Source organism: Somniosus microcephalus, chromosome 1 (genome assembly GCF_052327205.1).
Source record: "Somniosus microcephalus isolate GS21.2 chromosome 1, FLI_Smic_1.0, whole genome shotgun sequence".
Classification (NCBI taxonomy): Eukaryota; Metazoa; Chordata; class Chondrichthyes; order Squaliformes; family Somniosidae; genus Somniosus; species Somniosus microcephalus.
In genome coordinates this window covers 257,535,957-257,563,903 of record NC_140987.1, presented here as the reverse complement: position 1 = coordinate 257,563,903, position 27,947 = coordinate 257,535,957, and the positions used below count along the sequence as shown (strand labels likewise).

At 46.1% G+C, this 27,947-nt stretch overlaps 1 protein-coding gene across 4 annotated transcripts in view; it reads left to right on the top strand.

Moving 5' to 3' along the window:
* Positions 1-27,947, top strand: part of LOC147124745 (coronin-2A-like) — a 252,134-nt gene that overhangs the window by 199,345 nt on the left and 24,842 nt on the right. For 3 of the 4 annotated variants that reach the window (XM_085992637.1, XM_085992628.1, XM_085992620.1), the window contains 4 exons: positions 1,161-1,340; positions 2,408-2,524; positions 22,820-22,924; positions 26,077-26,173. In XM_085992637.1, the coding sequence (XP_085848763.1) occupies positions 1,161-1,340; positions 2,408-2,524; positions 22,820-22,924; positions 26,077-26,173 (499 nt within the window). The remainder of the gene's footprint in view (positions 1-1,160; positions 1,341-2,407; positions 2,525-22,819; positions 22,925-26,076; positions 26,174-27,947) is intronic. The other variant, XM_085992646.1, reaches the window with a different exon arrangement.

The window sequence follows — 27,947 nt, the reverse complement described above, 5'->3', positions numbered from 1 at the left end:
ATCGTAGTTTCCTTTATTTAAATTCAGGACTCTAGTCTCTGAGTCAACTACTTCATTCTCCATTTTAATGAAGAATTCGATCATATTATGATCACTCTGACCCAAGGGGCCTCGTACAACAAGATTGCTAATTAATCCGTTCTTGTTACATAATACCCAGTCTTAGATGGCCTGATCTCTGGTTGTTTCCTCGACACATTGGTCCAGGAAACCATCCCGTAAACACTCCAGGAATTCCTCCTCCACAGTATTGTTACTAATTTGGTTAGCCCAATCTTTATGTAGATTAAAGTCACCCATGATGACTGCTGTGCCCTTACTGCACGCTTCTCTAATTTCCCTTTTAATGCCATCCCCAACCTCCACCTTACTGTTTGGAGGTCCATATACTACTCCCACTAACGTTTTCTGCCCCTTGGTATTGGTATTTCTCAGTTCTACCCATACAGATTCCACATCATCAGAGCTAATATCCTTCCTTACAATTGTGTTCATCCCTTCTTTAACCAGCAATGCTACCCCACCTCCCTTTCCTTTTTGCCTATCTTTCCTGAATATTGAATACCCCTGGATGTTGAGTTCCCAGCCTTGACCACCCTGGAGCCATGTTTCCGTAATCCCAATCAAGTCATATTCATTTATCTCTATTTGCGCAACTAATTCATCCACCTTATTACGAATGCTCCTCGCATTAAGACACACAGCTTTCAGGCTTGTTTTTTTTAACGCTATTAGAATTATTAGGCCCCCCCTCCTCGGTCCCGCCCCCTCCTCGGTCCCGCCCCCCCCTCTCTCCCGCCCCCCCCCTCTCTCCCGCCCCCCCCCCTCTCTCCCGCCCCCCCCTCTCTCCTGCCCCCCCCCCCCCCCCCTGCAGTAATCTAACAATTTTTGTTCCAGCTAATGTTTAATGCTGTGTTTTCTGGATTGAGCCGTAGAGGGCCATTTGTGTCATGAGAGACGTGGTAGCAGAGTTTTCTGGGCTGACTATGCCGGGGTATTCTCAGAACCGAAGAGCTGGCACAGGCACGATGGGCTGAATGGCCTCCTGCTGTATCATTCTCTGAGAGTTTATGAGTAAGTTCAGTTAGAATCAAAGGAAGTAACAGTGGCCTGCTAAATACACCTGCTCATCACACTTCTCTTTTTCTCCAATGTTGCAGATTATGATCTGGAACCTGAATTCAGAAGAGCAATTGGTTCGGAACCCAGTGAAAATCCTGGACTGTCACAAAGATGTAATTCTCTCCATGTCCTTCAACACAGACGGCAGCCGCTTAGCGACTTCTTGCAAAGATAGGAAGATGCGTGTCATTGATAGTCACACAGGAAGGGTTTTACAGGTAAGAACAGAGAACGGGATTGCTCTCCTGGCCGGCCAGCTATCTTCCACCCTCCATAAGTTTGAGTTCATCCAAAACTCTGATGCCCATATCCCAAATCGCACCAAGTTCCGTTCACCCATCCCTGGCCTACATTGGCTGGCAATGTCTCAATTTTTAAATTCTCATCCTTGTTTTCAAATCCCTCCATGGCCCCTCCCCTCCCTATCTCGGTAATCTCCTCCAGCCCTACAGTCCTCCGAGATCTCTGCGCTGCTCTAATTCTGGCCTCTTGCGCATCCCCGATTTTAATCACTCCACCATTGGCGGCCGTGCCTTCAGTTGCATAGGCCCTAAGCTCTGGAATTCCCTCCCTAAACCTCTCCGCTTCTCTCCTCCTTTAAGACGCTCCTTAAAATCTGCCACTTTGACCAACCTGTTGGTCACCTGTCCTAATATCACCTTATGTGGCTCGGTGTCAAATTCTGTTTGATAATCGCTCCTGTGAAGCACCTTGGGATGTTTTACTATGTTAAAGGGCGATGGAAATCGGGGATGCATAAGAAGACAGAATTGGAGAAACACCAAGTTCCTGGAGGGTTGTACGGCTGAAGGAGTTTAAAGAGACAGGGGAGGGGTAAAGACATGGAGGGATTTGAACACAAGGATGATCATTTTAAATTCGAAGCATACAATCTTGCTCTCTATTGAGTTTTGAAAATGCCGAATAATTTTCTGAAAACATTTTCGGGGGGGGGGATGTGTGATTCAACTAAAACCGTACGAAATCAGTTACTTCTGTGTAAGCTGCATTAGAGAATGGGGAGCAGTTGGGAAGGCTAGTATTTTGACAGATACCTTATTTGTTGTTTAAATGCCCCTCACAAAAATGGTGTATGTGTGTGTATATAACTGATATTTTACATTGCAGATTCTATGTAGTCATTAAAATGTAAGGTGAAAGACTTAAACCAGCACAATGTCATATATGTGTTGATGGTTACTTGCTGTCCTACTGCATCTTTCATCTGTTTGAGCTCCGGTGCAGCTATTGCTCCCTTCACTAAGTGTATTTTCATGGTTTGCAGGAATCCAACACCAAGTCCCACAAGACCAATAAGGTTTTGTACCTGGGCAACTTAAAAATGGTGCTGTCTGCTGGCTACTCCAAGTGGAACAATCGGCAAATTGTACTCTGGGACCAGGTAAATGATGATGGAGGCTTTGAAAGAAGCACCAGACAAGTTTTAAGGGCCTAGTGGCGGAGTCTTGCGGTACAGAAGGAGGCCATTCGGCCCGTTGTGTCTGTGCCGGCTCTTTGAAAGACCTATCCAATTAGACACATCCCACTTAGCTAACACCCCCCCACCCCCTCCAAACACAGGGGCAGTCTTGGTGAGGGGTGGAGTGCACGCTCTCTCCCTGTAGTCCACCAGGAGCAAGACTGAAGCTGGAATAGAGACAAGAGAGTTGAAAATCAAAGGGGGTAGGATTGTGTGTGGAGGCAGGCAGCTAATGTATTGGGGGGGGGCAAGTATCAACAAGACAAACTAGAAACCAGCTCCTATTCAGATTTCTAAAATTTCTATTTGAACAGTTGTACTTTATCTCTCTCAATATCTCTGCCCTTTCCAATCTCTCTTCATTAGTATTGGCAATCGATGTAGGGTTCCTGCATGCAGACAACGGTAAATAATCCCCCTCAACAAGAAAGACATGTGCAAATGATCGGAAATGGTCCTAAATAAACTTCTGTAGCTCAATTTTGGATTGATAGTTGATCTAAACCAACAATTGACGTAATTGTCAATTCTGATAAAAGGCCACTCAGCCATTTAGATCTCGTCTTAAATTCAGAGTCTCACATTATCTTAATTAAATGTTTAAAGTGCATGATTCTTAACCAATGATCTAAAAAGTGAATTAACTTGCACTTGGATAACAGTTTATTAGGCCGTTAAAAGTGTTTCACATCCGAGTCACTTTTGAAGTGTAATAACCGTTGCTTTAGAGACAAACAAGGCAGCCAATTTGTGCACAGCCAAGATACCACAAATGGCAAAGGTGGTAAATCATCAGTTAATCCATTTTTTTGGTAGCATTTGTATGAGGGAGAAATGTTGCTCTTTGCATAAGTGCCATGGGCTCCTTTATGCCCGCCTGAACTGGCAGTCAGGGCCTCGGGTTAACTAACATCGCATCTCGAAGGCGGCACCTCCGACAGTGATAAATAACCCATCTTAAGCAAGAGGAATTTGTGAAATGATTTCCTCCTTTGGGTCAGGCTGCATTCGGCACTTCATTCTACCTTGTGTGATTATTTTTTTTTAATTCATTCTCGGGATGTGGGTGTCGCTGGGGCAAGGCTGGCATTTGTTGCCCATTCCTAGTTGCCCTTGAGAAGGTGGTGGTGAGCCGCTGCCTTGAACCTGCAGTCCGGCTGCAGCCCGTGTGGTGAAGGTACTCCCACAGTGCTGTTAGGGAGGGAGTTCCAGGATTTTGACCCAGCGATGATGAAGGAACAGCGATATACTTCCAAGTTGGGACAATGTGTGACTTGGAGAGGAACTTGGAGGTGATGGTGTTCCCACAATGCGCCTGCTGCCCTTGGCCTTCTAGATAGTAGAAGTCACGGGTTTGGGAGGCGTTGTCGAAGAAGCCTTGGCGAGTTGCTGCACTTATTCCTGAGAGACTGTGAAAGGTCGGGATGTGGGCAAACCCGACTAACATAATGTTCTATTTTCAGATTGGCAGAATCAGAGCCTTGAGAGGCAGAAAAATATGTCCGAGCATGTGCATCATTTTTTTTAATGTTTCAGTCGATCTCCCGCTGATAAAATTTAAAGGGAGACGGTGACTTAGGATGTAAAATTTTAGCCATTGTTTTTAAGGATAGCGGCCCTGAAATTCTGTGCAGTTTTAGGGACTTCTGAGGCCTAAAATGTTTTTCTGGTGTAGAAATTGGGATGGAAGATATTTCCACTGGCTTTCTGTCCCAAAAACCATGCACCTGGATTCACAATTCCATTTTGGCCCTTTGCCCGACCGCTTGTCGAGTCCCTACAGAGCTCATTTACATAAACTTAAGGGGGTGCAGCAGGGCTGTTGCTCCGAATTTCTGCAAGTTCCCCTCTCTGTGCACTTAAGAGCTATCTTCGAATGGGGAATATATGATGCAGCTGTTGGGAACATAGGGGCAGGAGGAGGCCATTCAGCCCCTCCAGCCTGTTCCCCCATTCAATGAGATCATGGCCGATCTGTATCTTAACTCCATCCACCCGCCTTGGTTCTGTAACCCTTAATACCCTTGCCTAACAAAAATCTATCAATCTTAGTTTTGAAATTTTCATTTGACCCTCAATTCAACAGCTTTTTGTGGGGAAGAGTTCCAGATTTCCACTACCCTTTGTGTGAAGTGCTTCCTGACATTACCCCTGAACGGCCTAGCTCTAATTTTAAGGTTATGCCACTTTGTTCTGGACTCCACCCCCCACCCCACCCAACATAGTAAATAGTTTCTCTCTATCAACTGCTTTGATCATCTTAAACACTTCAATTCGATCACCCCTTAATCTTCAGTCAGTTGCCAGGATCAGCCGATCCTGCTGGAAGTGAGGAAGTTTCACTCTGAAGACTGCCGAAACTTTACCTGCTGATTACTAGAGCTGGGAATGGGTTTCTTGGTGTTATTTATTGGTTTTTACCCTTGGACGGTGTAGGGCGTCCTCCGACTGCCTGAGGGACTGCAGCATCCGTGGGGTATTTTGGCGCCCGCTCACAGTGAGAGCTTCTCGGGCGGGGGTATGGGTTTCCCAACGGGCATACCTTTGTTTGCCAAGATGAAACACAAATTGGGGTTGCCCAACAGCCTTGGCATCATTTCCTGCTAGTGAGGGAATCGTGCCTGCTCTCAATCTGAAGCGATTTCCACCTTCGTGCTCAAGAGTGGAAGTGTGCTAGAAACGCATCTAAATTAACAAAAATAATGTTCGTTCAGCAGTGCAGACCGCAAATAAAACTCTGTGCAAAGCGCGATTTAATTCAGCAATGTTGCTTTGTCTAAAGACATATATATAGCGCCTTTCATGGCCTCGGAACGCTTTACAGCCAATGCAGTAATTTTGAAGTGTAGTCACTGTTGCAGGAAACGCAACAGCTAATTTGCGCACAGCAAGATCCCATAAACGATGCGATAAATGACCAGATAATTCTGTTTTTTTTTTTTAATGTTGGCTAAGGGATAAATATTGGCCCAGGATACTGGGGAGTACTCCCCTGTTCGTCTTTGAAATAGTGGCCGTGGGATTTTAAAAATATTTTTCATTTATTCATTCCCTGACAAGGCCAGCATTTATTGCCCATCCCTAATTGCTTTTGAGAAGGTGGTGGTGAGCCGCCTTCTTGAACCACTGCAGTCCGTGTGGCGTCCACCCGAGAGGGAAGGTGGTGGTGAACCGCCGCCTTGAACCGCTGCAGTCCGCGTGGTGTCCACCCGAGAGGGAAGGTGGTGGTGAACTGCTGCAGTCCGCGTGGTGTCCACCCGAGAGGGAAGGTGGTGGTGAACCGCTGCAGTCCGCGTGGTGTCCACCCGAGAGGGAAGGTGGTGGTGAACCGCTGCAGTCCGCGTGGTGTCCACCCGAGAGGGAAGGTGGTGGTGAACCGCTGCAGTCTGCGTGGTGTCCACCCGAGAGGGAAGGCGGGGCCTCGGTTAAATGTTTTCCTAAAAGGAAAAAAACAAATGATTTTCCACTTGTGCTTATGACGTTACGGTAGCAGATTGTAGGCAGCAGGTTTTCCCTTATTAAAGATAATGGCCCAGAAATTCGGGTCGGAGGCTTCCCACAGGTGCAAGCCCCCGACCTGCACTTACCTAGCGCGCCGGCCGTTGAGCTGTGGGCCCGTGTGGGATTCCAATCCTGGGCCTCCTCCAACTGCCGGCGCGCAGTGCTTGTGTATCCCAGGGGCGCAGTTAGTTCGATGCATCCCCTGGGATCACGTGGGCCATGGAGAGCCAGTCGTAGCAGGGAATCTCTATTCATGTCAAACCTATAAATACAATTCAGCCCCAAAATATCACTAAAACTTCAAATAATTTTTTTTTTAAATCACATTTTAAAAATGACTATAAATTACATAAAATAACTATTTTAAACAATAATTTAAATTTTTGAAAAAATTAATTACAGTTTCTAACGGGGCTAAAAATAAACTTACCTTTCTTTAAAGTATTTAAAAATAATAAACCTGTGGGGGAAAAAATGTTTTAATTTAACTTAATTCACCACTTACCTTGTTAAAAGCAAGCCTTGCGACTACTTTTTACAAGTGCAGCTCCTGGAGACTTACCCTCCTGGAGAAACCTGCACAAAAACGGAAGTTCCAGGCGTACGCGCCGCCTCTCCGGCGCACGCGTTCGACCTGTGAACCCCTTCCTTTAAGGGAACGGAAGTTCCAGTTTCCCGCGCATGCGCAGTGCATGCACAAAACTGGCACTTTTGTTGGGCCTACGCGTGTGTACCCAGCGCGTACTCACCCATGGGGACCCGAAGTTCTGGCCCTAGCTATAGATGATTAAAATGTATGTTTTATTGATCTAACCTGCTAGCCAATCTCTCATGGTGTTGCTGGCTGATGGTGTGTCAGTGGAGCCACACTGCCCCCTAGAGGCTGCAGTCTGAAACTGCTCGCATCCTCCTCTTTCAAACAACTGTTTCAAAAACGGTTTCACAGAATCACAGAAACCCCACAATGCAGATAGAGGCCATTTCGGCCCATCGAGCCTGCACCAACACATATCCCACCCGATCCCCGTAACCCCTACACCAACACATACCCCACCCTATCCCCGTAACCCCACGTATTTAATCCCCCTAACACTAAGGGTCAATTTATCATAGCCAATCAACCTATGTGGCAGAGAATTCTGTATCTTTTTTTCTAAGCTCCCTTAAAAAAATTTTTACTTGATCATCTTAAAGTGATGTCCTCTCATTAACCAACAGAAACAATCTAACTCTATATTATAATGCTGCTTTTATCAGGTCGCACCTTAACCTTCTTGTAATGTATATATTCCTTAAGGGAGAGAACTACTTTTTATAGCTCCTGTATACTGTAGTACCGGCAGTGACCACACCTGTATATAAACCCTGAGTAGTGATCTGTACAGTTAGTTCTAGAGTAACCCTCATTCAGTAAACACCTGTTGAATCATTCCCTGCAGTCTGTTGTCTGATTATTGAAGGACACAACATTAAGATACACGGACATAACATTGGTGACGAGGCAGATTCGAACCTACCTGCAACTCTGCATCACCTCCCAGGGATTCGCTCCTGGAGAACAGTGGAAGGAGGTCGAGTCCAGAAGCACAGGCGTCGACCACGGGCAACCGCCCAGTCATCCAGCGGAGATTTAAGCATCGCAGGGGAGGCTGTCGAGAGCCAGGCTTGGCTTTCCAGTCACGGTAGTCCAGCGAAATGGGCTGGCAACAGGTACTGTGCAGACCCTTCCCGGACAGCTGCGGGCTACAGCCCGACCGAGCGGCACAGAAAAAGGCCGAGAGGCGAGAGAGAGCAGAGCGTAGCCGGTGTTCAAGGGCCGAGCAGCGTCGACGGGGGAGAGAGAGAGGGCAGAGCGCACAGGGCGCAGCCGGTGTTCAGGACCGAGCGGCGTCAACAGGGGAGAGAGGCGAGAGAGAGCAGAGCGCAGCTGGTGTTCAAGGACCGAGCAGCGTCAACGGGGGAGAGAGGCGCGCAGGAAAACGCGAGGCGCTGCCATTGCCACGAGGACCGCAGAGAGCGGCATTGGCAGCAGCGCAGGAGCAGCGCACGAAACCCACAGGGCATCGCCATTTGCCACGAGGACCGCCGAGAGCGGCATTGGCAGCAGCGCGGAAGACGCCATTTTAAGCCGCAGCGGGGAAGAAAGGAAAGCGCGGGAGACGCCATTTTAAGCCAGTCTAACCACACCCAAAAATGCCGAAGAGTGGCAGTATCACAGCGTTTGACAATGAAGTCGAAGATTGGACGACATATGTCGAACGCATAGAAGTATACTGCAAGGCGAATGAAGTGCCAGGTGACAAGAAAGCGCTGGTATTGTTGAATTCAATGGGTGCAAAAACGTATGGCTCACTACAAAACCTAGTAACCCCAGAGAAGCCAGTCGAAAAGGATTTTGAAAACATAGTGGCAATCCTACAGGACCACTTAAACCCCACACCGCTGCTGATAGCAGAAAGATTTAAGTTTCACAAAAGGAACCAGCATAAAGATGAAAGTAATGCTGAGTATTTAACGGAACTGCGCAAGCTATCGAAACACTGCCAGTTTGGAACGGGACTAGCAGATACTTTAAGGAACAAGTTTGTGTGTGGGCTTCAAAGTGAAGAAGCCGTTTCTGGGTTCCTATCAGAAAAGGATCTTGCGCTGGACAAGGCTTTCAGCATTGCAGTATCACAAGAAGCAGCAGCACGGGGCGCTGCAGAGATACAACGGAGACCGCAAGAATATGGCACAAATGAAATGTCATACGGAACAGTGAAGTGCTATCGCTGCGGCAGAACAACACACGACCATAACGATTGCTGGTTCAAGGACAAAGCATGCAGACAGTGTGGAAAAGTAGGACACATAGCAAGAGTCTGCAGGTCGGGAAAGAAAACCAGCAGCAAGAAATCTCCACAGGAGAAGTACAAGAAGGTACATAAGGTGACGGAGAGTAGTTCAGACGAACAGAAGAGTGATACAGACTCCGGAAATAAGGAGCTGGGTTGTCTGAAACTACATAATGTGATCAAAACGGAGGATCACCAAACTATCTGGGTCACGCTCAAGATAGCAGGAGTCCAAGTGAAAATGGAATTGGACACAGGATCAGCCCTAACAGTCATAAACCGAAGGGACTACAAGCGGCTATTCTCACATATACCCTTGAGAGATACAAAGATTGTCTTGAAGACGTACACAGGGCAAAAAGTCTACCCCAAAGGAAAAATAAGGGTGAACGTTATATATAACGGCAAGGAAACACCAAAAATGGACCTATATGTATTGCCAGATGGAGGACCACCACTACTAGGACGTGAATGGATCCGGAAGATACAGCTAGATTGGCATTCCATACAAGCACTGACTGTAGATGCCAAAAAGGATGACAACGTCACACCTGGACGACTGTCAAAAATGCTAACTGACGCACAAGAAGTGTTCCAGCAGGGACTCGGAACACTAAAAGGCATAACAGCGATGATCAAAATAGAGGAAAATGCAAGCCCAAAGTTTTTTAAGGCCAGACCGGTACCTTATGCGATCCGCCCAGCCGTCGAAGCAGAGCTGGAAGGTTTGGAACGTTCAGGAGTACTGTCCAAAGTGGACTGGAGTGAGTGGGCTACACCCATCGTTCCTGTAATGAAGAGGTCATTGAGTAATACGCCTGGGGAACCAAAAGAAGGTTCGCATCTGTGGGGACTTTAAGGTAACAGTGAACCCAGTCCTCCACACTGTACAATATCCGCTTCTGCGGATTGCAGATATTTTCGCCTCGCTATCTGGAGGGAAACTGTTCACTAAGATTGACCTGGCCCAGGCGTACCTGCAAATGGAGGTAGAAGAAGCCTCGAAACAGTACCTCACGATCAACACTCATAAAGGTCTCTACCAATACAACCGGCTGGTGTTCGGGGTAGCATCAGCTCCGGCTATTTGGCAAAGGGCAATGGAACAAGTCCTGCAAGGGATTCCAGGGACCCAGTGTTATTTGGACGACATCCTGGTCACGGGCGAAAATGACAGTGATCACCTCGCCAACCTGGAGCAGTTGCTCACTTGATTGAAGGAATATGGGCTCCGAGCTAATCGCCACAAATGCGAGTTTTTCCAGAAGCAGATCTCGTATTGTGGCCACGTTATTGATAAAGAGGGGTTACATAAGTCCCCTGAAAAGATTGAGGCAGTAGTCAAGGCTCCAGCACCGGAAAATGTGTCACAACTGAGGTCGTTCCTCGGGCTGGTGAACTATTACCATAAGTTCTTGCCGAATTTGTCTACCGTACTACACCCACTGAACACCCTACTGCAAACGGGGGTACCATGGAAGTGGAGTGACGAATGTAAACGAGCTTTCCAGAAGAGCAAAGCATTGATCACATCAAAAGAGGTGTTGGCTCATTTCAACCCAGCACTACCAATTCGGTTGGCGTGTGATGCATCACCCTATGGCATTGGAGCGGTGCTGTCGCACAAATTCCCGGACGGCTCGGAGAGGCCAGTAGCCTTTGCGTCTCGGTCACTAACCTCAGCTGAATGTAACTACACCCAGATTGACAGGGAGGCCCTCAGCCTAGTGTGGGGAGTGAAAAAGTTCAATCACTATCTGCACGGGCAGAAGTTCACCTTGCTGACTGACCACCAACCACTTGTCTCCATCTTTAATCCAAAGAAGGGCATTCCGGTGATGACTGCGCAACGGCTACAAAGATTGTCCCTTTTTCTAGGGGCGCACCAATATGAAATCGAGTATAAGGGCACGAAACAGCATGGAAACGCTGATGGGCTATCACGCCTGCCACTGCCTACTGCGGAGGAAGCACCAGCAGTGGATCCTGTCGAAATATTTCCTTCGACTATAATTGAATGCTTGCCAGTAACTAATGCTGGTATAGAGAAGGAAACCCGAACTGACCCGACACTGTCTCGGGTATATGATTTGACTGTGAAGGGATGGCCAGCACATGGCGACTCACTGTTGCCAGCATTCTCATCCAGAAGAGAACAGCTGTCAGTATGCCAGGGGACCTTGATGTGTGGATCCCGAGTGGTAATTCCACCCAAGTTAAGGGAGAGAGTGCTCAATGAGCTTCACGAAGGTCATCTGGGAGGGGTGAAAATGAAAAGCCTTGCTGGGGCTTATGTGTGGTGGCCGGGGATCGATCAGCAAATCGAGGACCTGACAAAGAGCTGCTCAGGATGCCAGAAGGTCCAAAATGCACCACCACATGCCCCTCTACACCCATGGGAGTGGCCCTCATCTCAATGGCAACGGGTGCATATTGATTTTGCTGGTCCATTCATGGACTCAAATGTTCTTAATAGCAGTGGATGCTCATTCGAAGTGGCCTGAGGTGATAAAAATGTCCTCAACCACTACAGAGAAAACGATTGCAGTCCTACGGACCATATTTGCCAGGAACGGCTTGCCAGAGCAGATTTGCTCTGATAACGGACCACGGTTTGTGTCCGAAGAGTTTCGAAGATTTATGAAAAGGAATGGGGTAAGGCATTGCACATCCACCCCGTATCATCCAGCCACAAATGGATTGGCTGAGAGGTTCGTACAAACCTTTAAAAAAGCAGTAAAGGCCATGTGCGATGACGACATTCCACTGCAGCATAAGGTGGACAATTTCCTGTTAGCCTACAGAAATGCGACGCATGCAGTCACCAACCAGGCCCCGGCCATGATGTTCTTTAACCGAAGGTTGAGATCTCGTCTGGATTTGCTCAGACCAAATGTACGAAGAGATGTTGAGAGTAAGCAATTCCAGCACATCAATGAGAAGCCGACAAGGAGCTTCAATGTAGGGCAACCAGTCTTGGCCCGCGACTACCGAACAGAGAAATGGCAACCAGGAACGATATGCACACGGCAGGGGCCACTAATGTACACAGTGGATGTTGGGGAGAACATTGTGAGACGCCATACTGACCAGATCCTAGAGTCACAGGAACGAGTCAACCCCATGTCTCGGCCATACATACCTGGTGAGGAACCCGACGTACAGGTCGCATCTACCTCAGAAACAATAGCATTGGAAGCTGATGAATCAACTGACGACAGGGTCATAGAGTCATAGAGTTATACAGCACGGATAGAGGCCCTTCGGCCCATCGTGTCCGCGCCGGCCATCAAGCCCTGTCTAATCTAATCCCATATTCCAGCATTTGGTCCGTAGCCTTGTATGCTATGGCATTTCAAGTGCTCATCCAAATGCTTCTTAAATGTTGTGAGGGTTCCTGCCTCCACAACCCTTTCAGGCAGTGAGTTCCAGACTCCAACCACCCTCTGGGTGAAAAAGTTCTTTCTCAAATCCCCTCTAAACCTCCCGCCCTTTACCTTGAATCTATGCCCCCTAGTTATTGACCCTTCTACTAAGGGAAAAAGCTCCTCAGTATCCATCCTATCTATGCCCCTCATAATTTTGTACACCTCAATCATGTCTCCCCTCAGCCTCCTCTGCTCCAAGGAAAACAAACCCAATCTGCCCAGTCTCTCTTCATAGCTGAAGCACTCCAGCCCTGGTAACATTCTGGTGAATCTCCTCTGCACCCTCTCCAAAGCGTTCACATCCTTCCTGTAGTGTGGCAACCAGAACTGCACACAGTATTCCAGCTGTGGCCTAACCAGTGTTTTATACAGCTCCATCATAACCTCCTTGCTCTTATATTCTATGCCTCGGCTAATGAAGGCAAGTATCCCATATGCCTTTTTTACCACCTTATCCACCTGTTCCGCCGCCTTCAGGGATCTGTGTACTTGCACACCCAGATCCCTCTGACCCTCCGTCTTGCCTAGGGTCTTACCATTCATTGTGTATTCCCTTGCCTTGTTAGTCCCCCCAAAGTGCATCACCTCGCACTTTTCCGGGTTAAATTCCATTTGCCACTGTTCCGCCCATCTGACCAACCCATCTATATCGTCCTGCAGACTGAGACTACCCTCCTCGCTATTTACCACCCTACCAATTTTTGTATCATCCGCGAACTTACTGATCATACCTTTTACATTCATATCCAAGTCATTAATGTAGACCACAAACAGCAAGGGACCCAGCACCGATCCCTGTGGCACCCCACTGGCCACAGGCTTCCAGTCACAAAAACAACCTTCGACCATCACCCTCTGCCTTCTGCCACTAAGCCAGTTTTGTATCCAATGTGCCAAGGCACCCTGGATTCCATGGGCTCTTACCTTCTTGACCAGTCTCCTGTGTGGGACTTTATCGAAGGCCTTACTGAAATCCATGTATACCACATCCACTGCGTTACCCTCATCCACACACCTAGTCACCCCCTCAAAAAATTCAATCAAATTAGTCAGACATGATCTTCCCTTGACAAAGCCATGTTGACTATCCCTGATTAATCCTTGCCTCTCCAAGTGGAGACTAATTTTGTCCCTCAGAATTTTTTCCAATAATTTTCCTACCACTGATGTTAGGCTCACTGGCCTGTAGTTCCCCGGTTTTTCCCTACTTCCCTTCTTGAATAATGGTACTACATTAGCGGTTCTCCAGTCCTCTGGCACATCCCCTGTGGCCAGAGAGGTCCTGAATATATGTGTTAGAGCCCCCGCAATCTCTTCCTTTGCCTCACACAGCAGCCTGGGATACATTTCGTCTGGGCCTGGGGATTTATCCATTTTTAGGCCAGCTAAAACCGCCAATACCTCCTCCCTCTCAATGTTAATATGTTTGAGCATATCACAGTCCCCCCGCCCTATTTCTATGTCTACATCGTCCTTCTCCATAGTGAAAACAGATGCAAAAAATTCATTTAGAACCCCTCCTACATCTTCCGGCTCCACACACAGATTGCCACTTTTGTCCCTAATGGGCCCTATTTTTTCCCTAGTTATCCTCTTACCCTTAATATACTTATAAAACATCTTAGGATTTTCCTTTATTTTGCTTGCCAGTGTTATTTCATGGCCCCTCCTTGATCTCCTAATTTCTTTTTTAAGTATCCCCCTGCACCTTTTGTACTCCTCTAGGGCTTCCTCCGTCGTTAGCCTTTTGTATCTGCCAAAAGCCCTCCTTTTTTTCCTAATCCATTCTCGTATATCCCCTGACATCCAAGGTTCCCTGTGGTTTTTGGAACCACCCTTGACCTTTACGGGAACATGTTGCCATTGTATGATCTCAATCTCCCTTCTGAAAGCCTCCCATTGCTCCGATGCGGATTTTCCTACAAGTAGCTGATCCCAGTCCATTTTGGCCAGATCCTGCCTTATCCTATTAAAATCGGCCTTCCCCCAATTTAGAACCTTTATTTCCGGCCCATCCCTGTCCTTTTCCATGACCACCTTAAATCTCACCATATTATGGTCACTGTCACCAAAGTGCTCACCTACTAGCACTTTTTCCACTTGGCCGGCCACATTCCCTAGAATTAGGTCCAGTACCGCCCCCTCTCTTGTAGGACTTTCTACATGCTGGCTCAAAAAGCTCTCCTGGATGCACTTTAAGAATTCTACACCCTCTGAGCCTTTCACACTCTGACTATCCCAGTTAATATTGGGGTGCTAGAATCGCCTCCGCACCAAGAGCGAGACACTCGGGAAAGGCGTTATCCAGAAAGAATCAGGAAGCCTCCCCAGAGACCGAATATATGAATGGACTATTTTCATATAACATTGCATATTAAAAATGTTAATTGTTAAATGAGTATTATGGTACTGTTAATCTAAAAGGGGAGGAATTGTAATGTATATATACCTTAAGGGAGAGAACTACTTTTTACAGCTCCTGTACACTGTAGTACCGGCAGTGACCACACCTGTATATAAACCCTGAGTTGTGATCTGTAGAGTTAGTTCTAGAGCAACCCTCATTCAGTAAACACCTGTTGAATCGTTCCCTGCAGTCTGTTGTCTGATTATTGAAGGACACAACATTAAGATACACGGACATAACACTTCTAAGTTCCAGTGAGAAAAGCCTTGACTTCTGGAATCTTTATAACAACTAAAACCCTTCATCCCTGCTAAGATCTCAAGTGCATTTGCAACTCACCTTTTCCATTGATTTAAAAATAAATTTGTTCATTCTCTGGATGTGGGCGTCGCTGGTAAGGCCGGCATTTATTGGCCTTCCCTAGTTGTCCTTGAGGAGGTGGTGGTGAGCTGCCTTGAACCGCTGCAGTCCATGTGGTGAAGATGCTCCCACAGTGCTGTTAGTAGGAGGGAGTTCCAGGATTCTGACTCAGCGACGATGAAGGAACGGCTGATATAACGACAACAGCCATGTGGCAATATGGTATTGTGGCTTAAAACCGGTAAGGACTGGGCATTTAATATTCAAGGGTACACGGTGTTCAGAAAAGATAGGGAAGGGAAAAAGGGAGGTAGGGTGGCAGTGCTGATTAAGGAAGACATTGTTGGAAAGGGAGGATATTCCTGAGGGGACAAGGACAGAATCCATTTGGTTAGAGTTGAGGAACAAAAAGGGTATGATCACACTATTGGGGGTATTCTACAGACTTCCAAATAGTGAGGGAGGTAGAGGAGTAAATCTGCAGGGAAATTGCAGAGATATGCAAGAGCTATAGAGTGGTGATATTGGGGGACTTTAATTACCCAAATATCGATTGAGATAATGCTAGGGTAAAGGGAAAGGACGGGGAGGAATTTCTGAAATGTGTTCAGGAGAATTTCCTTGACCAGTATGTTCTTGGCCCAACTAGGAAAGAGGCATTGCTGGATCTGGTGCTGGGGAATGCGGTGGGTCAGGTCGGCCAAGTGTCTGTGGGAGAACACTTGGGTATGAGTGATCATCGTATCATAAGATTTAGATTAGCAATGGAGAGGAGCCAGGAACAATCTAGAGTGGAACTTCTAAACTGGAATAGGGCTAACTTCAATGGAATGCGAAAGGATATAGACAGGGTAAAATAGAACCAAAGACTCAGGTGAATTCTTCAGGGGAGAAGCAGACCAAATACAATAAGTTGAGAGGGGAAGTGAAGATGAAAATAAGATTGGCAAAGAGAGAATATGAGAGTAGAATGGCGGTTAACATAAAAGTGAACCCAAAAATCTTCTACCAGCATGTAAACAGTAAGCGGGTAGTAAGAGGCGAGGTGGGGCCTATTCGGGACAAAGGTGATGATATTTGCTTAGAGGCGCAGGGCAAGGCTAGAATACTCAATGGGTACTTTGTATCGGTGTTTACTAAGGAGGTGGATGCTGACAAAATATTGGTAGAAGTGGAAAAGGTAGAAGCAATGGAAGGGGTGAAAATTGATGGACAGGATGTACTAGAAAGGCTGGGTATGCTTAGAGTGGACAAGTCGCCTGGTCCAGATGGCTTGCATCCCAGGTTGCTAAGGGAATTGGAGGAGGAGATAGAGGAAGGGCTTGCCATAATTTTCCAATCTTCCCCAGATGCACGGGAGGTGCCTGAGGATTGGAAAGTGGCAAATGTGACACCATTGTTCAAGAAAGGGTGTAAGGACAATCCTAGTAACTACAGGCCGGTCAGTTTAACATCAGTGGTGGGTAAAGTTTGAGAAACAATAATCAAGAAAAAAGTTAACGGACACTTGGAGAGGTTTAAACTAATTAAGGAGAGCCAACATGGATTTGTAAAAGGAAGATCGTGTTTGACTAATCTAATTGAATTTTTTGATGAAGGGAATGCAATGGATGTTGTCTACGTGGATTTTCGGAAGGTGTTTGACAAAGTATCACATAGAAGGCTGGTTAACAAAATTGAGGCTCATGGAATAGGTGGGTCAGTGGCAGCTTGGATAAGGAATTGGCTTAAGGACAGAAAACAGCGAGTTGTGGTAAATGTCTGTTTTTCAGACTGGAGGATGGTAGACAGTGGTGTTCCCCAAGGGTCAGTGCTGGGGCCACTGATTTTTTTGATATAATAATTGACATGGATATTGGAATACGGAGTAGAATTTCTAAATTTGACGATGACACCAAACAGTGATTATCAATCGACTGCAACAGGACATAGAAAAGGTGGCAGATGGAATTTAATACGGAGAAGTGTGAGGTGATGCATTTTGGCAGAAGGAACAGGGAGAGGCAATATACACTTAATAGCACAGTTTTAAAGAGTGTGCAGGGACAGAGGGACCTGGGAGTTAATGTGCATAGGTCCCTGAAGGTGGCGGGACATATTGAGAGAGTGGTTAGCAAAGTATATGGGATCTTGGGCTTTATAAATAGAGGTATTGAGTACAAAAGTAGAGAAGTTATGCTGAACCTTTATGAAGCGCTGGTTAGGCCACAACTGGAGTATTGCGTCCAGTTCTGGTCACCACACTTTAGGAAGGATGTGAAGGCCCTTGAGAGGGTGCAGAGGAGATTTACCAGAATGGTTCCGGGGATGGGGGATCTTAGCTACAAGGACAGGTTGGAGAAGTTGGATTTGTTTTCATTAGAGCAAAGGAGGTTGCAGGATGATTTGATAGAGGTGTACAAGATTATGACAGGTTTGCATAGGCTAGACAGGGAAAGGCTGTTCCCACTAGTTGATGGTACAAGGACTAGGGGACACAGATTTAAGGTTTTGGGCAAGAAACATAGAAACATAGAAGATAGGAGCAGGAGTAGGCCATTCAGCCCCTCGAGCCTGCTCCGCCATTCAATGAGATCATGGCTGATCACCCAAATTCAGTACTCTGTTCCTGCCTTCGCTCCATATCCCTTGATCCCTTTAGCCTTAAGAAATATATCCAACTCCTTCTTGAATATATTTAATGAATTGGCCTCTACTGCCTTGGCAGAGAATTCCACAGGTTCACCATTCTCTGGGTGAAGAAATTCCTCCTCATCTCTGTCCTAAATGGCTTACCCCTTATCCTTAGACTGTGACCCCTGGTTCTGGACTCCTCGCCATCGGGAACATCCTTCCTGCATCTAGTGTCTAGTCCTGTTAGAATTTTATAAGTTTCAATGAGATCCCCTCTCATTCTTCTAAACTCCAGTGACTATAAGCCCAATCGACCCAATCTCTCCTCGTACGTCATACAGCCATCCCCGGTATCAGCCTGGTGAATCTTTGCTGAACTCCCTCCATGGCAAGAACATCCTTCCTCAGATAAGGCGACCAAAGCTGCACACAATACTCGAGATGTGGTCTTATCAAGGCCCTGTACAACTGCAGCAAGACATCCTTGTTCCTGTACTCAAACCCTCTCGCTACGAAGGCCAACATACCATTTGCCTTCTTAACCGCCTGCTGCACCTACATGCTTACTTTCAGCGACTGGTGCACAAGGGCACCCAGGTCTCGTTGCACTTCCCCTTCTCCCAATCTATTGCCATTCAGATAATTTGACACCAAAGTGGATAACCTCGCATTTATCAACGTTATATTGCATCTTTTAATGAGATATAGGAGGGATGTGAGGAAAAACTTTTTTACGCAGCGAGTGGTGACGACCTGGAATTCGTTGCCGACGGAGGTGGTGGAAGCAAAGACATTCAGTGTTTTCAAGGGGAGACTGATAGGCACTTGAGGGAAATAAACTTGCAGGGCTACAGGGATAGAGCAGGGGAATGGGACTGACTGGATTGCTCTACAGAGAGCCAGCCGTTATGACTCTGTGACTATGACTCTAACTTGCATTTATATAGCGCCTTTAACGTAGTAAAACATCCCAAGGCGCTTCACAGGAGCGATTATCAAACAAAATTTGACACCGAGCCACATAATGAAATATTAGGACAGGTGACCAAAAGCCTGGTCAAAGAGGTAGATTTTAAGGAGCGTCTTAAAGGAGGACACTGAGCCATAGAGGTTTAGGGAGGGAATTCCAGAGCTTAGGGCCTAGGCAGCTGAAGGCACGGTGGTCAGTGGTGGACCGATTAAAATCGGGGATACGCAAGAGGCCAGAATTAAAGGAGTGCAGAGATCTCGGAGGGTTATAGGGTTGGAGGAGGCTACAGAGATAGGGAGGGTTGAGGCAATGGAGAGATTTGAAAACAAGGATGAGAATTTTAAAATTGAGACGTTGCAGGACCGGGAGCCAATGTAGGTCAGTGAGCACAGAGGGGATGGGTGAATGGGACTTCATCCAAGTCAGGATGGTGTCTGACTTGGAGGGGAACTTGAAGGTGCTCCTGCTGCCCTTGTCTTCCAGGTGGTAGAGGTCATGGGTTTGGGAGGGGCTATTGAAGAAGATTTATAGCTTTCTTATAAAGAACCACCCACAATGTGGTTGGAATCATACCTGACACAAAGGAAGATGATTGTGATTGTTGGAGGCCAATCACTGCAGCCCTGGATGCCTCTGCAGTAGTTCCTCAGGGAATTATTCTTGGCCCAGCTATCTTCAGCTACTTCATCAATGATCTCCTCCCGCCCCCCCCCCCCCCCCCCCAATTAAAAGGTCAGGAGTGGGGCTGCAGGCTGACAATTCTAGTGTTCAGCTCCTCCGACAATGAAGCAGCCTAGAATAGGACCGGGACAACATCTAGATTTGGCATAACTAAAGCCAGGTAACCTTTATGCTATGTAATAACCATCTCCAATAAGAAAAGGTCCAACCACCTCCCCCTGACTTTCAACAGCATCACCATTGACCAGATGCATAACTGGACCAGCCACATCCATAATGTGGCTACAAGTGCAGGGCAGAGGTTGCGACAAATGGCTGACCTCCAGGACCCTTCAAAGCCTATCCACCATCTGCAAGGCTCAAGTCAGGAGTGTGATGGAATACTTAACACATGGCTGGATGGGTGCAACAGTGCTCAAGAAGCTCAACATCATTCAGGATGGAGCAGGTAGCTTGATCAGTACTCTTGCCACTGGACTCGATATCCACCCCTTCCACCATTGGCGTGATGTGGCTGCAGTATATACTGTCTACAGGATGCACTGCAGCAAGTTATACAAGCTTTCTTTAACAGAACCACCTTGCCCTGTGACCGCTACCTCCAAGAAGAAAGAGAGAAAGAAATTTCATTTATATAGTGCTTTTCATAACCTCAGGATGTCCCAAAGCGCTTTACAGCCAATGAAGAACTGTTGTAATGTAGGAAACGAGGCAGTCAATTGGTGCACAGCAAGCTCCCATAAACAGCAATGTGATAACGACCAGATAATCCATTTTAAAGATGTTGGTTGAGATAAATATTGGGGGTAACGCCCCCGCTCTTCTTTGAAATAGTGACCGTGGGATCTTTTACGTCCACCTGAGAGGGCAGACGAGGCCTCGGTTTAACATCTCATCTGAAAGACGGCACCTCCCATAATGCAGCACTCCCTCAGTACTGGCACTGGGAGTGTCGGCCTGGATTATGTGCTCAAGTCTCTGGAGTGGGACTTGAACCCACAACCTTCTGTCTCCAAGGCAAGAGTGCTACCCACTGAGTCACAGCTGACACGAGAAGGACAACCACAGCAAGATTATGGGGACATCATCACCTCCAGGTCACACACCAACTTGACTTGAATATATACTGCCATTCCTGCATCGACATTGGATCAAAATTCTGGAAGTCCCTATCTAGCCCATTGTCGGAACACCATCAACACAAGGACTCCGGTAGATCCAGTTAAAGGCCCACCAGCGTCATCTTACGACAACAAGGGATGGGCACCAAAAATGCAGCTTTGCCAGAATCGCGCATATCTCAAGAACAAATGTAATTTTTTGAAACTCCAACTGCAGTCTAGCTAAGGTCTTCTACAAATTGAACGTTAACTCCTTACTTTTGTATTCTATGCCTCTAGATACAAAACTATTTGCCTTTTCATACCCTTTTCTAATTGCACTATCACCTTTAATGACTTGTGTATCTGCAATCCAAGTTCTCTCTGCTTCTCTACCTCATTTAAAATCTGACAATTTAAGGTGCGTTTTCTTTCCCTGTTGCACAGTATTTACAGCACAGAAACAGGCCATTCAGCCCAACCGGTCCATGCTCCACATGAGCCTCCTTCCACCCCTCTTCATCTAACCTCATCAATATATCCTTCTATTCCTTTCTCCCTCATGTGTTTATTCAGCTTCCCCTTAAATGTATCTATGCTATTCGCCTCAACCACTTCTTGTGGTAACGAGTTCCACATTCTAACCACTCTCTGGGAAATTAAGATTCTCTTGAATTCCCTGTTGGATTTATTAGTGACAATCTTATATTGATGGCCCCTAGTTTTGGACTCACCCACAAGTGGAAACATCTTCTCTATGTCTACCCTATAAAACCCTTTTCATAATTTTGAAGTCCTCTATCGGGTCACCCTGCAGCCTTCTCTTTTCTAGTGAAAAGAGCCCCAGCCTGTTCAATCTTTCCTGATGGGTATAACCTCTCAGTTCTGGTATCAATCCAGTAAATCTTTTTTGCACCTTCTCCAGTGCCTCAATATCATTTTTTGTAATATGAAATCAAAACCGTGCACTGTAAAGTGTGGTCTAACCAAGTTTAACATAACTTCTTACTTTCACTTACATTTTACTACTTTTTCCACCTATCTACATATCTGTGTCATCACAATGTACCATACTTCCTCCATTTGGTGTCATCAGCAAATTTTGATATTTTTTCTTCAATTCCCAAGTCCAGAATTGTAAGAATGCCCCAAAGCTTATGGAACACCACTTGCCACATCTTCAGTCCAAGAAACTCCCACCAACCCAAATCCTTTGGTTTCTGTTCTCCAACCACCGATATATAATTGGCCACATTTCCTTAGTTCTTCTTTTTCAAGCAACCTATCTGATTTCCTCTTTTTCGTTTAAAAAAAAAACTGATGATGGTGGCAAGGAATTTCCTTAACTTTACCTCTCGAATGTGGTAATTTACCACATAGTCTTTGAAAATTTCACATATATTGCAATTCCTTTATTATTTCCCCTTTCTCTTATTTCTTCAAGTAGGGTTGGTCAAGCATAACTTTGTGAAATCTGTACTGATTGACCCCAATTAACTCGTGCATGTATTATGGACTCGAGTCATTTACCAGCGACTGCAGTAAGGTTACCTGGCCTATAATTTCCCAGTTTATCTCTCCTCTTTTGAACAGGGAAGTCACATTTGCCAGTCTCCAGATTCATCACAAGCATTGCTCTTGTCTCTGTGCAGCAAAAAGAAAACACGTGGTGATGTCCCGTCCTTGCACGAAACCTCTCGCTTCCAAAAGCCTTTCCACCATCTACAAGGCACAAGTCAGGAGTGTGATGGAATACTCTCCACTTGCCTGGATGAGTACAACTCCAACAACACTCAAGAAGCTCGACACCATCCAGGACAAAGCAGCCCACTTGATTGGCACCCCATCCACCACCTTAAACATTCACTCCCTCCACCACCGGAGTACCGTGGCTGCAGTGTGTACCATCTACAAGATGCACTGCAGCAACTCACCAAGGCTTCTTCGGCAGCACCTCCCAAACCCGCGACCTCTTCCACCTAGAAGGACAAGGGCAGCAGGTGCATGGGAACACCACCACCTCCAAGTTCCCCTCCAAGTCACACACCATCCTGACTTGGAAATATATTGCCATTCCTTCATCATCGCTGGGTCAAAATCCTGGAATTCCCTCCCGAACAGCACTGTGGGAGCACCTTCACTCCACGGACTGCAGTGGTTCAAGAAGGCAGCTCACCACCAGCTTCTCAAAGGCAACTAGGAATGGGCAATAAAGACTGGCCTTGCCAGCGACGCCCACATCCCGTGAATGAATACCAAAAAAAATTGTTTGTTTTGTTTCATTGGATTAATGAGCACCCTTTCTATTTTTTTAATTATTCAGGAAGACCTATCTGTGCCTTTACGGGAGGAGGATGTGGATGGGTCCTTGGGAGTGCTTTTTCCGTTCTATGACCCTGACACACACATGCTTTACTTGGCAGGAAAGGTAAGACCTGTGATCTCATTTATTGAAAATAATTTTGAGGTATGCTAGTGTCAAAGAGATGCAGGGGAGGTTCAATAACTTTTAACCCTTGGTCAGTAATCTGGCAAAGCAGATTGTCTACCTGTTGTTGGACCTGCCTGATTGTCATCCCATTGAAGCGGAGGGGTGGGGGAAGAGAGAGAGAGGTGGTTCCACAACATGCAGGCGACCCGATCCATCAGATTTTTGCCTCCACTGAAAGTGCTCATCTTAAATCAGTTCCTTCCATCAAGTTAGGTCAAGTTTCTAATCTTTGGGCCTATGTATGTGAGCTCGTCAAATAAATGTTGGGGGTAATTTTGAAGTCAATGGAAATTAAAATCGGGAGAGATGTATGTTCTCAACTGATGGTCGATTTTTGTTATGCAAGGGTATTAAGAGTTATACAACCAAGGCGGGTAACTGGAGTTAAGATACAGATCAGCCATGATTTAATTGAATGGCAAACAGCCTCGAGAGGCTGAATAGCCTCCTCCTGTTCCTATTTTACTCTGTTCATAATTGGAGGGGGGCGGGTGGGGGGCTGATGCGATTTTGTACATTTTACACTATCGACCTCCATCAAAAGTACCCCCAGTGTATTTCCAAATTGCTCATTTCCTTCCCATGATATCTCTCTCTATCCACATCCTTACACGTGTTGCAATTCATTTTTGTTTCACCGTGTCTGTGTAAGTCCAGCTGCCATTTGTGTTCTTTTCATTCTGTTCGTGAGGAAATGCGAGATAATTTGATGTGTTTTAGCAAATTTATCCACCTCCCCACTCCTGCGAGCTGTAAAATTAATTAAATATGTCAACGTATGTTACTAATTTTCTTGGAATAGGCATCGGAGTCAGATGCATTGCTGCCTGGCATTGTCCTAATACCAGCCTCACTGTGTAAAAGATGGTTACATAGGAACAGGAGGAGGCCATTTAGCCCCTCAAGCCTGTTCTGTCATTCAATGAGATCATGGCTGATCTGTGATATAACTCCATATACTCGCCTTTGCCCCATATCCCTTAATACCTCTGCTTAACAAAAATCTAGCAATCTCCGATTTAAAATTAGCAATTGACCCAGCCTCAATTGCCGTTTGCGGAAGAGAGTTCCAAACTTCGACCATCCTTTGTATGTAGAAGTGTTTCCTAACTTCAAAGTGACAATCCTGTGATACACAGAAGTTCCCAGAGTGGTGACTGATTTATTCCAGAATTGTGTCCAATGTTCCCTCTAAGCTACGTGCATAGTAATCCGTCGGGTCGCGCGCAGGCCGCTCACTAGCTTTTACATTGTGAATACCGCACATGTGCAGAAATTTAAAGGGACCGCGCATTGAACGAAACAGGCTGCGCAGAACAAAGCGCCGCTTAGAGGGACCATTCTCTCCCTTCTTTCCCCCCATACTCAAAGAAAATCTCATCCATCGAGTCAAATCATTAGAATGTAATAGCATAGAAACAGACCCATCAATCCTGTGCTGGTGTTTTAATCTACGTGAGCCACTTAGTCTAACCTTATTTTCCTGCTTACTCCCCATACCCTTTGTGAGCATACAAAATGGATGGGCAGGGAAAGACCAGCTGGTCCATCAAGTCTGCCCCACACCATCATGACTTCATCACCGCCCCCCCTGTCGTCCCCCGCAGCCATGTAATCTTCTGGGAGAGGCAAAAAAACAAAACAAAAAGTATCCAAAACCCCAGAAAGTATCCAGGGCCAATAAAGGAAAAAATACTCTAAAATTCCTCAAGCAATCGAAACCAGTGCAGGAGATCACACGGACCAAGTGCTCGCTATAAAGACACATACCTTCTATATGATGCAATCTCTGCCCCAGTCAGGAACCGGTCCAGCTCCCTCTTGAAGACAAGCAGAGAGTCAGCACCCAGCACACCAGCCATCTTGCTACTCTCTGGGACACGAAGACCCGCCCAACATCCAGTCTATCCCTACTCTCTCACACCGTTTAAACTCATGTCCCCGTGTCCTCCACAGTCTGTTAAGCTGGAATATGATTTTATAGACCTCTCACCAGTCACCTCTAAGTCTATGCTGCTCTATAAATAGACCAAGGTCCTTGAGCCTATCTGAATAGCTGAGGTTTTTTAAGCTAGGAATCATCCTTGTAGCTCCCTGGACCTTTTCCAAGGCCACGACATCACCCACCATGTGGGGGGGCCAAAACTGGGCGCAGTACTCCAGATGTGGTCTGGCCAGCGACCTGTACAGTGTCAAAATATTCCTTTTTTTCCCCCTCAATCATGCATAGAGTTTTGCTTCAGCTTGGTTTCTAACTAACCTGTTAGCCTTTCTGGGATGGAGGCAGGAGAGGAGGGTGATGAAGTGGCCTGTGCAGCGACCCATGGCATTTTAGATAAGTTGAACGGCCTTTCCTCACACTAATCTCCTCATGATTTTCTAAGCATCTGCTGGCACAGAAGTATGATGATGAAAAAGATGAAAGTGTTAAGAGAAAAAATCAAGAAAATGATTTAATCAAGAATTTTTTTTTTAATGCAAGAGTTGGTCTGGACACTGATAGAAATGAAAGGAAGGAACTTGCATTTATGTAATGCCTTTCATGTCCTGAGGGAGTCACAGAGCTAATGACGTACTTTTGAAGTACAGTTACTGTTGTTATCTAGGGAATCACAGCTGCCAATTTGCGCACAGCAAGTTCCCACATACAATGAGATAAATGACCCGATAAACTTTTTTTAAAAAGTGATGTTGATTGAGGGATAAATGTTGACCAGGACACCAGGGAGAACTCCCTTGCTCTTCTTCGAATAGTACCATGGGATCTTTCATGTCCGCCCGAGACGGCAGACAGTGGCCTCGGTTTAATGTGTTATCCAAAAGACGACACCTGCGACAGTGTCGAGCTAGATTATCTGCTAGTGTCCTGCGACCGGGCTTGAACCCACAACCTTCTGACTCCGATGCGAGAGTAATACCACACCACCAAGGCTGACACCTTGATCGATGCATGTGTACATCCTCCTTTAAAAGGAAGGATCGTTCTAGCACTATTATTGTCCATCTGAGCTTAGTTAGTTGGTACACTTTCTGCATTTAAAGTTGCAGTGATTGCACCTCGTTATCTACTTTCATTCTTATATTCATAGGGTGAAGGGAGCATCAGGTACTATGAAATAAGCTCTGAGAAACCTTATCTACACTTCTTGATGGATTTCCGCTCTACATTACCTCAGAAGGGAATGGGTATGTTGACTTGGCTTGAGCTATGTAGTCTTTTTTTTTAGTTATTAAGAGTATTATATAGTGGGGTTTTTTTTAAACTGGAAAAAAGACGTACATCATTTATTGTCTGAGATGTAGCTATTTACCAATGTCCAGTGACGGTGCAATGCTGATAATAAGGGTTATGGCGATATTAACAACATTGCTTGATTTTCTTTTCCGTGAAAGAAGTAGAAGGAATTTGGTGTTCTGCAAAGTAGGGCATCAGCAGGTGGTGGTGTTGCGTGCGAGGATTAAAGAATGATACAGCACAGAAAGAGACCATTCGTCCCATCGTGCCTGTGCCGGCTCTCTGAAAGAGCTATCCAATCAGTCCCACTCCCCTGTTCGTTCCACATAGCCCAGAAAATTTTTCCTTTCCTTTTTAAGTGTATATCCACTACCCTATTGAAACATAGAAACACAGAAGATAGGAGCAGGAGTAGGCCATTCGGCCCCTCGAGCCTGCTCCACCATTTAATGAGATCATGGCTGATCATCCAAACTCAGTACCCGGTCCCTGCCTTCTCCCCATATCCCTTGATCCCTTTAGCCTTAAGAAATATATCTAACTCCTTCTTCAATATATATTTTATGAATTGGCCTCAACTGCCTTCTGTGGTAGAGAATTCCACAGGTTCACCACTCTCTGGGTGAAGAAATTCCTCCTCATCTCTGTCCTAAATGGCTTACCTCTTATCTTTAGACTGTGACCCCTGGTTCTGGACTCCCCCGCCATCGGGAACATCCTTCCTGCATCTAGTCCTGTTAGAATTTTATAAGTTTCAATGAGACCCCCTCTCATTCTTCTAAACTCCAACGAGTATAAGCCCAATCAACCCAATCTCTCCTCATATGTCATTCCTGCTATCCCAGGTATCAGTCTGGTGAATCTTCGCTGCACTCCCTCCATGGCAAGAACATCCTTCCTCAGATAAGGCGACCAAAACTGCACACAATACTCAAGGTGTGGTCTGAACAAGGCCCTGTACAACTGCAGCAAGACATCCTTGTTCCTGTACTCGAATCCTCTTGCTACTAAGGCCAACACACCATTTGCCTTCTTAACCGCCTGCTGCACCTGCATGCTAACCTTCAGCGACTGGTGCACAAGGACACCCAGGTCTCGTTGCACTTCCCCTTCTCCCAATCTATTGCTGTTCAGATAATAATCTGCCTTCCTGTTTTTGCCACCAAAGTGGATAACCTCACATTTATCCACATTATACTGCATCTGCCATACATCTGCCCAATCACCCAACCTGTCAATCATACTGGAGTTTCCCGGCATCCTCCTCACAGCGCATACGCCCACCCAGCTTTGTGTCGTCTGCAAACTTGGAGATGTTACATCTAGTTCCCTTGTCTAGATCATTAATATATATTGTGAATAGCTGGAGTCCTAGCACCGATCCCTGCGGTACCCCACTAGTCACTGCCTGCCACTCGGAAAAAGAGCCGTTTATTCCAACTCTTTGCTTCCTGTCTGCCAACCAGTTCTCTATCCAAGTCAATACCTTGCCCCCAATCCCATGTGCTTTAACTTTACATGCTAATCTCTTATGCGGGACCTTATCGAATGCCTCCTGAAAGTCCAAATACACCACATCCACTGGTTCTCCCTTATCTATTCTACCAGTTACATCCTCAAAAAATTCCAGTAGATTAGTCAAGCACAATTTACCATGTTGACTTTGTCCGATCCGGTCACTGTTTTCCAAGTGCTCTGCTATTACATCTTTTATAATGGACTCTA